General features: G+C 39.3%; 2 protein-coding genes across 2 annotated transcripts; both read left to right on the plus strand.

Annotated features, from left to right (window-relative positions):
• Window positions 1-3,568: 3,568 nt before the first annotated feature.
• LOC108468397 (uncharacterized) lies at window positions 3,569-4,636 on the plus strand. The gene is made up of 3 exons (XM_017769283.1): window positions 3,569-3,703; window positions 3,818-4,249; window positions 4,397-4,636. Exons 1-3 carry the CDS (start codon window positions 3,569-3,571, stop codon window positions 4,634-4,636), a joined length of 807 nt encoding a protein of 268 aa, XP_017624772.1.
• Window positions 4,637-5,942: 1,306 nt separating this feature from the next.
• Window positions 5,943-6,512, plus strand: LOC108468396 (uncharacterized). The gene has a single exon (XM_017769282.1). It carries the CDS (start codon window positions 5,943-5,945, stop codon window positions 6,510-6,512), a length of 570 nt encoding a protein of 189 aa, XP_017624771.1.
• The last annotated feature ends 6,897 nt before the right edge of the window (window positions 6,513-13,409 follow it).

The raw sequence follows: 13,409 nt of genomic DNA on the forward strand, positions 1-13,409 counted from the left end.
TATCCTTGATCATGAGACATATAATTGTCACTATAAATGAAAACAAAAATTCCAACAATGGTGATTAATATTGACATAATAGAGGCAAGTGAATCAATAAAGTAGCCAAACTCGAAAGAAAAATCATTCTTGATGGTCCAAGACCATACATATTGATAACAAATTTTCATGTATATAATTACATCAAATGAAAGTTCTTATATTGAATTTCACATTAAAATAAAATTCATGTACAATTTTAATATTTATTTCAATATTATAAATCTGAAATGTGCCACATATTATAACATTATACTATGATATATATTGTACCATCAAAATAGAATGTAAAAACAGTAAATAATATTCAATGATAAACTAGTTAAAGCAATTAAAGAATAATTTCGAACCATTTATTTATTTTTTAGTGTAATGGCCAATTTTTGGCCCAAGACAATAAACCCAAATAATAAGTAATAAAAGTCCAATTTATAGTCCATTTACAAATAACTCAATTACTAAACCCAACAAGCCCAAAAGTTTAGAAACCCTAGCCCAACTACCAAAAACACTTCAGCAACCCTAGCCTCCTTCAGCCTCAGCCGCTGCATGCCTCCTCTGCCACATGCGCCCCCTCCGCTCGGGGTACCAACCACCAGCCTCACACGCTCACATCACCTGCAAAGTAAGACCAGCACGCAAACAAAAGAAAACAACAAACAAAGAGACAAAAACGGTAGCAAGACAACAAGAAAGTAAACAATGCAGAAACGACAAAGAAATAAAAACAAACAGTTTACTATCCGGCTATAAAAATCAAAATATGGCCTTTTGTAATTTTTTTACGCGCACCAAAGAGGTTGATTTTATTTCCATTCTCGTTTTAAGTTCTGAGTTCATTGATTCTCTTTTGTTATTTATTTTTTATACGAAATAGACAAAAATAAAATAAGGAAGGGGAACTTACCCGATTTACTCCGTGATCGAGCCAACGGAGCCTCCTTCTCTTTCGCCGGACTCGAGTCCAAAAAGGGGGGAGAGGAGTCTTCTTTTCTCAATATTTTTACGGCTAAAAGGAGGGCCTTTAGGCGTGTTTAAACAGGGGCTAAAGAGCCCATTATCGCACCTCCGACCACCGCTTATGGTGGCCGGTACGGAGGTGAATCGCACCCTCAGTGACCAAAGGCAAAGGGAGAGGGAGAGAGTAAAAAGAACTCTCTGTTTTTTAAAAAAAGGGAATGCAGAAATGAAAAAAAATTGGCCTTAATAAAAAAAATGAAACGGCAGCATTGTTTTCAAGGTTAAAGTGGGTCATTTGCACTATGGGTCCTTCAGTTTTGCTACCCGTTTTCAATATCCCCCTTTGGTTCTTAATTTTGCGCTTTAATTTGGCCCCATGGATTTTACGCTAGTCGCATTTTGGTCCTGCATGATATAAAGCGCATAAGGGCTGGGATATTCTCCTAATAAGTCCCTCTTTCTCTGCATATGTTCCATTCGGACCCTCTTTCTTTTAAAATTCATTACTTCAGTTGTATTTTATTTTTTAAATTTAATCCCTAACCTACTAATATCAAACTATTTTGTATATTTTACTTATTTATTTTTTAAGAAGAACATGTATTCATTAAACAATTATATAAATATATATATTAGTTCTTAAAAAAAGTACATTCTATGTATCATTTATTTAAAATTGAGTTATGGTATTCTTTTCAAATTGTTTTATTGTACATTATTCTAGGTTATGAATATACATTTTCTTATTACATATCATTTTTTTAATTATCTTGTATATTATTTATTTTATGTTTTTACGTATATACCATGTATTTTAAAGTTTTACATATTTTAAATTTTATATATCATGTAGTTAAAATTATTTTATATGTTATTTATTCAAAGTTTTATATATAGTTTATTTCAAATTGTTTTACTATTATTTACTTTAAGTTTATCTATATTATTTATTTGAGGTTTCTTTTTATTTATTCGTTTTGAATTATTCTTATACATTGTTTGAAACTATTATTTACTTGAAATTGCTCTATGTTATTTTATTTTATTTCATCTTTTGATTGTTAAGATTAGAATTTAAGTGACATATGTTATATAATTATTACCATTGGGTGTATTAGATTTAGTTTATTCGTATTTTCTTTATTGTCATTTGCTTGTATAATATGATATCCATGTTGTATTATTCCATGCTCTAGGCTATATTTTGTTTCATCTAGTCTAAGTCATATCATAAATTAAACCTCAATACATTTATCCAACAAAACGCTTTGTTTTAACCTAAATAAATAATACAATTCTTTTAAATATTGTATTCACTACTATTCAAAAACGAAATTTTCCAAATAAGACAATGTTTTTCATTTTGAAATATCGAGGAATTGTGCCCTAACTTACGAGGTTTCGATTTTCTCGTTGTTTCTAAATAGTTAAATATCCTTTTCGAGTTTTAAAATACACGGGATTTCAATTTAAATTAAAGACGACCTTGCACTCGGAAATTCATGGTATTGTGTCCTAACTTACGGGATGTGATACTCTGATATCTCGGGATAATGAAATCTTTAAGCAATCATTTTGAGCTAATTCAAGAATTTTAAAATCGATGTTAATAAAAAAGATCGTATTTCAAATCCATTCCCGATTTTTAATTTTCGACATTAAGACACTAACTAATCAATTCGGTACCAATTTTTGGGCGTGTCGAGGGTGCTAATCCTTCCTCACACGTAATCGACTCACGAACTTGTTCTCTTGAATTTCGTAGACCAAGATGCCGTTTTAGTAAACTAAAATTATTTTATTAAAACAAAGGTGATCCGATCACACCAAATAAAGATCGGTGGCGACTTCCGTTTTAATTTTCGTTTTCACACAAAGTCAATGCCTGTTTTCAACAAAAAGGTTTCGACAGCTTGGCGACTCCACTGGGGATTGTTTTTTTCGAGAGTCGAGCCATAAAATTGATCATTTTTTGTTTTTTGTCGAAATTTAAAAATATGTTTTAAACTTACGGTCATTTCATTGCATCATTGCATTTCCTCTGTGTGGTCTCTATCTCTTTATACGATTGGCTTTTTGTTCGACTCTTTTAACTATACTTTTGCACATCATATTGCATTGTTGGTCAATTTTACCCCTTTAAGTGGGAGTGAGAAACTATTCCTTCGTGAGGTCTTCACCTCCGTATAGGATAGTGGATTGCTTTCGGGATACTTCCGTACCTGCGTCTTCGTGAGGTGTTCATCTCCGTATAGCCGTAGGGAAATGTATTCCCCTGAATCGAACTCGGTCCTTATGAGCCTATAATGGGTGAGAATCGAGGAATCTACTGGTTCAGGTACCTTTACTTTAGAACCGAACCACATGTAATGAGCCCTAAGAGCCTACCCTAGGTAGAACCAAACCAAACCCTAGTGGTTACCCGATTAGGTACTTAATTATTCCTTATTTACTTTGAATTCTATTCTTTGTATATAATACTGACTTGTTGTGTTTTGTTGTTATCGCATGGCATCTCATCATAAAAGGGTGTTGATTCACGTTCGGTTACTAGATAGGAAAGTTTAACATGGAAAAAGGATTTCTTGATAGCGTGGAGGATAATGCGGCTGTCCGAGTGTGGTCCGAGAGAACACAACAAGAGAAAGGAGATAGTTTGACCGAGGGATATGAATCGGAGCTGTGGGATTTCATTCGAATCCGTGTGACTCAGAACAACCTGCAAGAATTAAGGGATATATAGAATAGTTGGAATAGCGAGGTCAAGCAACTCTTTTACTGTAACTACGGTGACCTACCCTATTTGCTCGATGTAAAGGTGGACAAGTACTTGTTCCGGGCCCTCGCACAGTTTTGGAACCCCGCTTATAGTTGCTTTACCTTCGGAGGAGTCGATTTAGTACCTACCGTGGATGAATACATGGCGTTACTTAATTGCCCGAAGATTCAGGCCAATAGGGCCTATTCAAGACCTGTCAACGTCCCTCCCTTTTTAAAGAAATTGATGAATATCACGGGGATTAGCGAGCAATGGGTTGCAGCCCGCATCAAGCAAAAAGGGGATAGTAAGTGTATTCTTTGGAGGAATTTGAGGGATTTGATCCTTGCACACCCGAATTTGAAGAAAAGGGTTAACGTTTTTGCCTTAAGCCTCTACAGTTTGATCATCTTTCCTAAGGCACTCGGACACATAGATGAAGCCGTCTCAGATTTATTCGATCGACTTGATAAAGGTACCACACTCGTCTCGGTAATCCTAACAGAAACTTTCAGATCCTTGAATGCATGTCGGAAAGCGAGCGAGGGAAGATTTAGTGGTTGTGCACAGCTTCTTCTAGCTTAGTTCCATAGCCATTTTTGGAATGTGGAAAAGTTTTCCTATCGGGTCTTCTCTAAGGATTATTCTCCATTAAGAGAATTAGTGGCCACATCGAGGCGAGACGACATCTCAGAAGATAAATGGATAACTATTCTCCAGAATTTGAGAGCCGAAGATGTTGAATGGAGGGCTCCGTGGTTGATCCCTGACAAGATCTTATATAGGTGCGGTGATTTTGACTGGGTCCTTCTGGCTGGAATATGGGGAGCCGTTGGATACGCTCCACTGCTTGTGTTAAGGCAGTATCGATCAAGGTAGTTTATACTGGTGACACAAGGGTTTGCACAATGTAAGTTCCCCTATAAAGACAACAATTATAAGATGAGGGTTTTCGAGATATCAGATGCTTGGAACCAAACTCGAAGAATGAAAGGATTCACCACAGGCCCGATGACGACCCCCGAGTATAAATGTTGGTGGAGTAGGAGAGTCAACGACAACATCCCTAAGCCGAATCAAGGGAACACTCAACCGATAGAGGAGCATTTACGGGTCATCTCATCTGAGTTAGAGATTATTAAACAAGACTTTGAGAAAAGGAACTCGGAGTTTGGAAAGAAGATAGAGCAGCTAGAAGAGGAGAAAATGAAGTTGGGATTAGACGTCGATATCCACAAGCTAGAAGCTGAGAAGTTAAGGAAAGGAAAGAATAAGGCCGAGGAAGATTTGGATAGTCTTAAAACCGATTACAAGAAACTGTGTATGTCGATAAGAACTACTGGTTTAGGTAAAACGTCGGAGCAATGGCGTCAAGAGATTAAAGAAGAAAATACTAGAGTCGAGCATTGGGAGAAAAGGTTTCAAGATACCCGAGTATGAAAGGACACTCTGAAAAAGTGTTTGTTAGAAAGCCAAAACGATTTACGAGCTCGAGTGGCTGAATTGGAAAGATCACTACATCAACATTGTAGCCGTAATTCCGTAATTGAGCTGAAGGCTAGTCTGAACAGGATCGAAGAGTTGAAAGGGAAAGTAGAGGAACTCGAGACTGCGCTACGAGATAGCAAAATTCGAGTGGAACTTCTTGAGGCAAACAACGACCATTGCAGGGAACAACTTCACCACTCTCAAAATAAGATTAGAGATAGAGACTATGTTATGGGCGAAGTTGTGGCTCAGGTTCGGGAGGTAGTCGATCACTTGCAAACCTTGGCAGTTCAAGCTGATGTATTGAGCTTAAAGTACGAGTTGGAATCAGATTGAGGCTGAAACTTAGCTTGGCTTCTTAGGAAAGTTAAGGCTTTGAGCATTAGGGCAAAGTCGTATATGTAATCATCCGTTCTATGTAAAGAGATTTTTCTTCTAGTGAAATTCTTTTAATGAAATTGAATTAGAATCAACGCCTCTTTTTGCATTCATTCATTTGCATTACATTTCATCATATGTATTAAATTTCACGAAAAGACCCTGATTAAGCAAAATTATTTCAGTTAATCTGGAAACCAACAAGAATCAACCAACCGAACATAGCTACTATACCCGACGTAAAACCAAAGCAATAGATCAGAGATTAGAAAGGATAGAACAAATACAAAGGGAAATACAAGAGCAATTACAAGCGCAGATGCAAGAACAACTGGCCAAAATACAAGAAGATATGAAAGAAAAAATGGAAGAATCCCAAAATAATCTGATAAGCCAATTGGCGCAGTTGCTGGCTAGAGAACGCGAAAAGGGGAAGAGCACTATAAGGAACGATAATGAAGACCCTATCTACCCTCCAGGCTTTGCTCAGGTAAACACTCAACCACAATCGGAGGGGCACCCACGAACGGTACCCGTCACTATCAGGCTCCAGCAATACCAGGCCAATGCCTCGACACCAATGAATATTCCTATAGGTTCGGGCTCTAATTCCGGGGAAAATCCAGCTAATCCATTTGTACCGGACCTTGATAACGTGGTAGAAATGGAGAAAGAAAAAGTAGACATGGCAAAACAACTCAATGATCGGTGTAAATGGCTTGAAGAAAAGTTCAAAGCAATGGAGACTGCTGATTACCGTGGCGGGATCAATGCTAAGGACTTAAGCTTGGTCCCAGATCTGGTGCTCCCACCAAAATTTAAAACCCCGGAGTTTGAAAAGTATAATGGGACGAGCTGCCCTGAAGCTCATATTACGATGTTCTGTTGAAGAATGACAGGGTATGTTAACAATGATCAACTGTTGATCCACTGTTTCCAAGACAGTCTAATCGGGTCTACGGCCAAGTGGTACAACCAGCTAAGTCGTGACCAAATTGGTTCATGGAAGGACTTGGCTCAAGCTTTCATGAGGCAATACGGTCATGTGACAGACATAGAACCCGACAGAATTATGTTACAAAACATGGAAAAGAATCCAAGTGAGAGCTTCAGGCAGTATGCCCAACGATGGAGGGAAATAGTGATGCAAGTCCAACCACCCCTCTTGGAGAAGGAAACGACCATGCTCTTTATCAACACTCTAAAGGCCCCATTCATTAACCAAATGTTAGGAAGCGCTACTAAAAGCTTCTCGGATATAGTAATGTCTGGGGAGATAAAAGAAAACGCGGTAAGATGTGGGAAAATTAAAGTGGGGGAAAGTGCCAAGAGATCGGCTCCAAGAAGGAAAGAAAACAAGGTGAACAATGTGAGCGTATACAATAAAGGTTATTCCAAGCCAGTCACAGTGAGCCAACTGAGGGCAGTGACTACCAGCCATCAGGGTTCCGCAAGACAAGATTTCAACCCAAGACCTAACACGGAAAGAGTCCAGTTTACGCCAATCCCAATGACGTATAAAGAGCTTTACCAGAATCTGTTCGATGCGCATGTAGTGTCTCCAATTTACCTGAAACCCATGCAACCTCCATTCCCTAAGTGGTATGACGCAAACGCTCAATGTGAATACTATGCAGGAATCTCGGGGCACACAATTGAGAACTGTACGACCTTCAAGAAATTAGTCGAAAGGTTCATAAAGATGGGCATTGTGAAGTTCGATGATTCCACAGGACCTAATGTGGCAGGAAATCCGTTACCTAGTCATTCAGATAATGGGGTAAACGCGATAGTAAAAAATTGAGGGAGGAGAACTAAGATAGATGTATCAGAGGTAAAGACTCCGTTGAGATGGGTTTGGAAGAAAATGGTGGAAGAAGGTTTACTTACACAAGATTTAAGGGAGAAGCCCGAAAGAGCAAAGTGCTACTGTGAATTCCACGAGGAGGAAGGGCATGAGATCCAAAAGTGTAATAAATTTAGGGCTCTGGTACAAAGATTGATAGAAAATAAAGAGATTGAATTCTTTGAGTATACTGAGGGCCCGAAAGGAGAAGATGTATGTGCTGCAGAAGAAGGGTCAACCAACAAAGTCCATAGGGTTAATCACCCGGTGGTGATCATATCACGACCAAGAATCAGTGAAGTCGGAGTACCAATTGCGCCAAAGGTCATAATCCAAAAGCCCGTTGCTTTCCCTTATAAAGTTAGCAAAAGAGTTCCTTAGAATTACGACTGCAACGTAACAATCCCGGAAGAGGAGAACTCAGCTGGAACTTCAGAGAAAGGTTAAGACGGGGGTTTTTATACATGTAGTGGAAAGCATTATACCACGAACGCAAAGGCAGAATCAGCTAAAGGAAAATCCGTGGTTGTTGAACAAGAAAAAGAAAAGACAACAAGACTTGAATTACCTGTCAATGAGCCTGTGACTGAAAAAGAGGCTAAGGAATTCTTAAAATTCTTGAAGCACAGCGAGTACAGCGTTGTGGAATAGTTGCACAAATAGCCAGCTCACATATCGGTACTAGCCTTGCTATTAAGCTCAGAGACACACCGCAGTGCATTGATGAAAGTGTTAAATGAAACATATGTTACGGATGATATCTCTATCAACAAACTCGATCATCTGGTCAATAACATCAGCGCTGATAATTTTATTTTCTTTAATGATGATGAAATACCACCGGGAGGTATGGGATCTACAAAGGCCCTGCATATCACCACTCGTTGCAAAAGACACACGTTGCCGGGGGTACTGATTGATAACGGATCAGCGTTGAATGTCCTGCCCTTTTACACACTAAATAGGTTACCAGTGGATAGCTCCTACATGAAGACATGTCAAAACATCGTGAGAGCATTCGACGGTACTGAAAGAAAAGTGATGGGGAGAATCGAGATACCTCTCTTGACTGGCCCAAATACATACGAAGTGAACTTCTTGGTAATGGACATCAAGCCATCATATAATTGCCTGTTGGGGAGATCGTGGATTCACTCGGTGGGGGCAGTACCGTCGTCACTACACCAAAAGTTAAAGTTGGTAACTAAGGGTAGGTTGGTAATGATAAACGCGGAGGAAGACATCATTGCATCCGTTACCAGTGATGCACTATACATGGGTACGGACGATGAGGCGATAGAGTGTTCCTTTCGATCACTAGAATTTGTCAATGCTACATTCATTGTCGAAGGGAACAAGATCCCAATGCCTAAAATATCCAAAACTACGAGGATGGGCCTGCGATTGAAGGTCGGCAAAGGAGCCCTGCCAAGAAGAGGACTTGGAAGATGCCTCTAAGAAAGGATTGAAGTACCAGTGCTAAGGGAAAAACGAGACCTCTTTGGCTTAGGATTTAAGCCAGATGCGAAGCAAAAGAAGAAAGAGTTGGAGAAAAGACAAGAGATGAGAAGAACGCGTCTGCGCGGTGAAGAGGTCAAATAGGAGCCCATGACCTTTCCTCATTTATCTAGAACATTCGTGTCAGGAGGGACTATTCACTCCAAAGGAAGATCGACAAGGAAAGAGTCTGCCAAAGAAATGTTAAACAGTTTGAGCATTAATGCCATATCTGAAGGGAAAACTGAAGAGAATTTATCTGGAATTCGCCCTTACATCCCTGGAGGTGTTTTGAACAATTGGACCGCGGAGGAGATCCCTGTAACTTTTTGAATTAACTCAGAGTAATGTTCAAAACAAGCTTATTGCTCTAAGCCTAGGGGCAATAAGAATCCTTTTATGAAATAGGCATATGTCCAAATATAGTTATTTCAATAAAAAAAAATACATTTTTGCGTATCATCTTGAGTAAATATTCTTTTATTCTTTCTACTTCATTCATAATCATACCATACAAATCAAATATTCTTAGATTCTTTTGTTCTTTGAATTTCTTTCTTCCTCCATAACAGGCCTCCAGATATCAATGATATGAGCAACGTTGCCGCTGACTCAAAGATTCCTTTCGAGCAAGATTTGTGTATGGAGGATACTGAGGATTTTGAAGATGATCGAAATTGTAACCTATCTCCTGATTTGTTAAGGATGGTAGAATAAGAGGAGAAACAAATCCTACCTAACAAAGAGTCGGTGGAGATTGTGAGCTTAGGAGAAGGAAAAAAGGTGAAAATTGGAGTCTGTATCACTACAGAGACAAAACAAGACCTTATTAAATTACTACAAAAATTCAAAGATGTCTTCACATGGTCATATCAAGACATGCCCGGGTTGAGTACTGATATCGAGGTACACCGACTTCCCATAAAAGAGGAGTGCAAGCCAATTCAACAGAAAGTCCGAAGGATGAGACCCAATGTTTTGTTGAAGATAAAAGAAGAGGTCAATAAGCAATTTGACGCCGGTTTCTTTCAAGTGGTCAAATACCCAGAATGGGTAGCCAATATAGTCCCAGTTCCTAAGAAAGATAGGAAGGTACGAATGTGCGTGGACTATCGGGATTTGAACAAAGCCAGCCGAAAAGATAATTTCCCATTGCCTCACATTGATACACTAGTAGATAACACGGCAGGTTACTCACTTTTCTCCTTCATAGACGGCTTCTCGGGATACAACCAGATAAAAATGCATCCTGAAGACATGGAAAAGACGACATTTGTAACCATGTGGGGAACGTTTTGTTATAAAGTGATGCTATTCGGATTGAAAAACGCAGGAGCAACATATCAGAAAGCCATGGTGACTTTGTTCCATGACATGATGCACAAGGAGATCGAAGTTTACATTGATGACATGATTGCGAAATCCAAAACAGAGAAGGAGCATGTGCAAGTCCTGAGAAAACTATTCTTAAGGTTAAGGAAGTTTCAACTAAAGCTCAATCCCGCAGAGTGTACCTTTGGGGCCAGGTTAGGAAAGTTGTTGGGATTCGTGGTCAGTGAAAAAAGGATCGAGATTGACCCAGATAAAGTCAAGGCTATACAAGAATTACCTCCGCCACACACTCAAAAAGAAGTTCGAGGTTTCCTAGGAAGACTGAATTACATTGCCCGATTCATTTCACAATTGACGAAAAAATGCGACCCCATATTCCATCTCCTTAGGAAACACAATCCAGGTGTATGGGATGAGGAGTGCCAGAAAACTTTTGATAAGGTCAAGCATTATTTGTCTAATGCCCTAGTACTGATGCCACCTTGCCCGGATAAACCACTGATATTGTACTTAGCAGTGTTTGAAAAGTCCATGGGATGCGTGCTAGGGCAACATGACGAGTCAGGAAGAAAAGAGAAAACGATATACTATCTCAGCAAGAAATTCATCGAAATTGAGACAAGTTATTCGTCGATCGAGAAGTTATGTTGTGCTTTGATTTAGACAACCCGAAGACTGAGACAATACATGTTGTACCACACAACTTGGCTCATCTCAAAACTAGACCCTTTAAAGTACATGATGGAGTCAAATGCTTTGAGCGGAAGAATGGCTCGTTGGCAAATTTTGCTTTCTGAGTTTGACATAGTATACGTAAACCAAAAGGCTGTAAAGAGGAGTGCAATAGCAGATTTCCTAGCCAGTAGAGCTCTAGAAGATTATGAGCCATTGAGCTTTAATTTTCCGAACGAGGATCTAATGTACGTTGCAACCACGGAAGAAGGCTCTCAAGAGGGTCATCCGTGGAAACTGAATTTCGACGAAGCTTCAAACGCTATGGGTAACGGAATCGGGGCAGTTTTGGTATCCCCAAACGGAGATCATTATCCTTTCACCAGTAAATTGGATTTTGACTGCACAAACAACATGGAAGAATACGATGCATGCATCATAGGCATCCGTGCAGCCATAGAACGCAAGATTAAAGTATTAGAGGTATACGGAGATTCTGCATTGGTGACCTATCAGCGTAAATGTGAATGGGAGACAAGAGACCCAAAGTTGATCAATTATCGAAGGCTGGTTCTTGAGTTGATTGAGGAGTTTAATGATATCACTTTCTGCTACCTCCCACGAGATGAAAATCAGATGGCTGATGTATTGGCAACCCTGGCTTCTATGATCAAAGTGAACAAGCAAGAGGATATGAAGCCCATCTAAATGAGTATTTATGAGGCTCCAGGTCACTGCTACAACATCGATGAAGAAGAAGGAAAAGATGATCGTCCTTGGTATCAAGATATATTGCGATATGTAAGGAATCGGGAATACCCAGATCAAACGACTGAAAATGATAAGAGGACATTGAGAAGGTTAGTCAGCGACTATATATTGGATGGAGAGATCTTGTATAAAAGAAGGAAATATCAGGTACTCTTAAGATGTGTGGACGCTGTCGAGGCTAAGAAAATCTTGGAAGAGGTTCATGAGGGTGTTTGCAGAACGCACGCTAATGGTTTCACAATGGCCAGACAGATCATGAGATTTGGATATTATTGGTCCACTATGGAAGGAGATTACATTAACTATGCCAAGAAGTGCCATAAATGCCAAATTTATGGAGATAAAATTCATGTACCTCCTTCACCCCTTCATGTCATGACTTCTCCATGGCCTTTCTCCATGTGGGGTATGGATGTCATTGGGCCAATCTCACCGAAAGCATCTAATGGACATCGATTCATCTTTGTCGTCATAAATTATTTCACTAAATGGGTAAAGGCCACCTCTTACGCTAACGTCACAAAGTCAACAGTCAGTAAGTTCTTAAAGAAAGAAATCATATGTCGATCTGGGATGCCTGAGAGGATCATATCAGACAATGCACTGAACCTGAACAATAGCACCATAGTAGAAGTCTGTAGCCAATTCAAGATCAAACACCATAATTCGTCACCATATCGCCCAAAGATGAATGGTGCGGCGGAAGCAGCCAACAAGAACATCAAGAAGATCATAGGAAAAATGACTGATACCTATAAAGATTGGCACGAGAAATTACCATTGGCCCTTTATGCCTACCGGACGTCAGTCAGAACCTCTTCTGGGGCGACGCCTTTCTCTTTAGTTTATGGAATGGAGGCGGTTCTGCCTATTGAGGTCGAGATTCCCTCTCTACGTGTGCTGACAGAACTAAAGTTAGATGAAGCAGAATGGGTCCAGTCTCGATATGATCAGCTGAACTTAATTGAAGAAAAGAGACTAAAGGCTATCCGTCATGGTCAAATGTACCAAAAGAGAATGATACGGGCTTATAATAAGAAGGTTCGCCCTAGAGAATTCCATGAGGGAGACCTTGTTTTGAAAAAGATCCTCAACATACAAAAAGACTTCCAAGGAAAATGGATGCCTAATTAGGAAGGACTTTATGTGGTAAAGAAGGCTTTCTCTGGAGGAGCTCTGATTTTGACCGAGATGGATGGTAAAAGCCTGCCTAATCCCGTAAATTTAGATTCGGTCAAGAGTACTTTACCTAAAAAAAATAGAGAGGCCAAGGCGAAAACCCGTAAAAGGGCGCTTTGAGACCAAAGAGGTTTTGAATTGAAAACCCACGAATGGGCAATTCAAATCGAAGTGGGACATCTAGTAGTATTGTCTTCTCTGAATTAACAAGAAGGAGGGATGCCATATTTTGAGGCATCAACAAAATACTCTTGGTCTTCGAAACACATACCAAGTTCAAAGGGCCCTTAAGAGGATTTACACAACGAAGCTCATACAGCAATATCTGGGGCACCTATTCTTATCTCATTCATTTTTTACTTTTTTGGCAGAATGTGTTATCTTGATTAATTTATTAGTTCTCATTTTGTATCTAAGCAAATTTGCTATTTTGATTACCCTATTCATTCTAAGCTTTACTCAATGAAATTCTATTTTGTCTAATGCGAT

Source organism: Gossypium arboreum, chromosome 8 (genome assembly GCF_025698485.1).
Source record: "Gossypium arboreum isolate Shixiya-1 chromosome 8, ASM2569848v2, whole genome shotgun sequence".
Lineage (NCBI taxonomy): Eukaryota > Viridiplantae > Streptophyta > Magnoliopsida > Malvales > Malvaceae > Gossypium > Gossypium arboreum.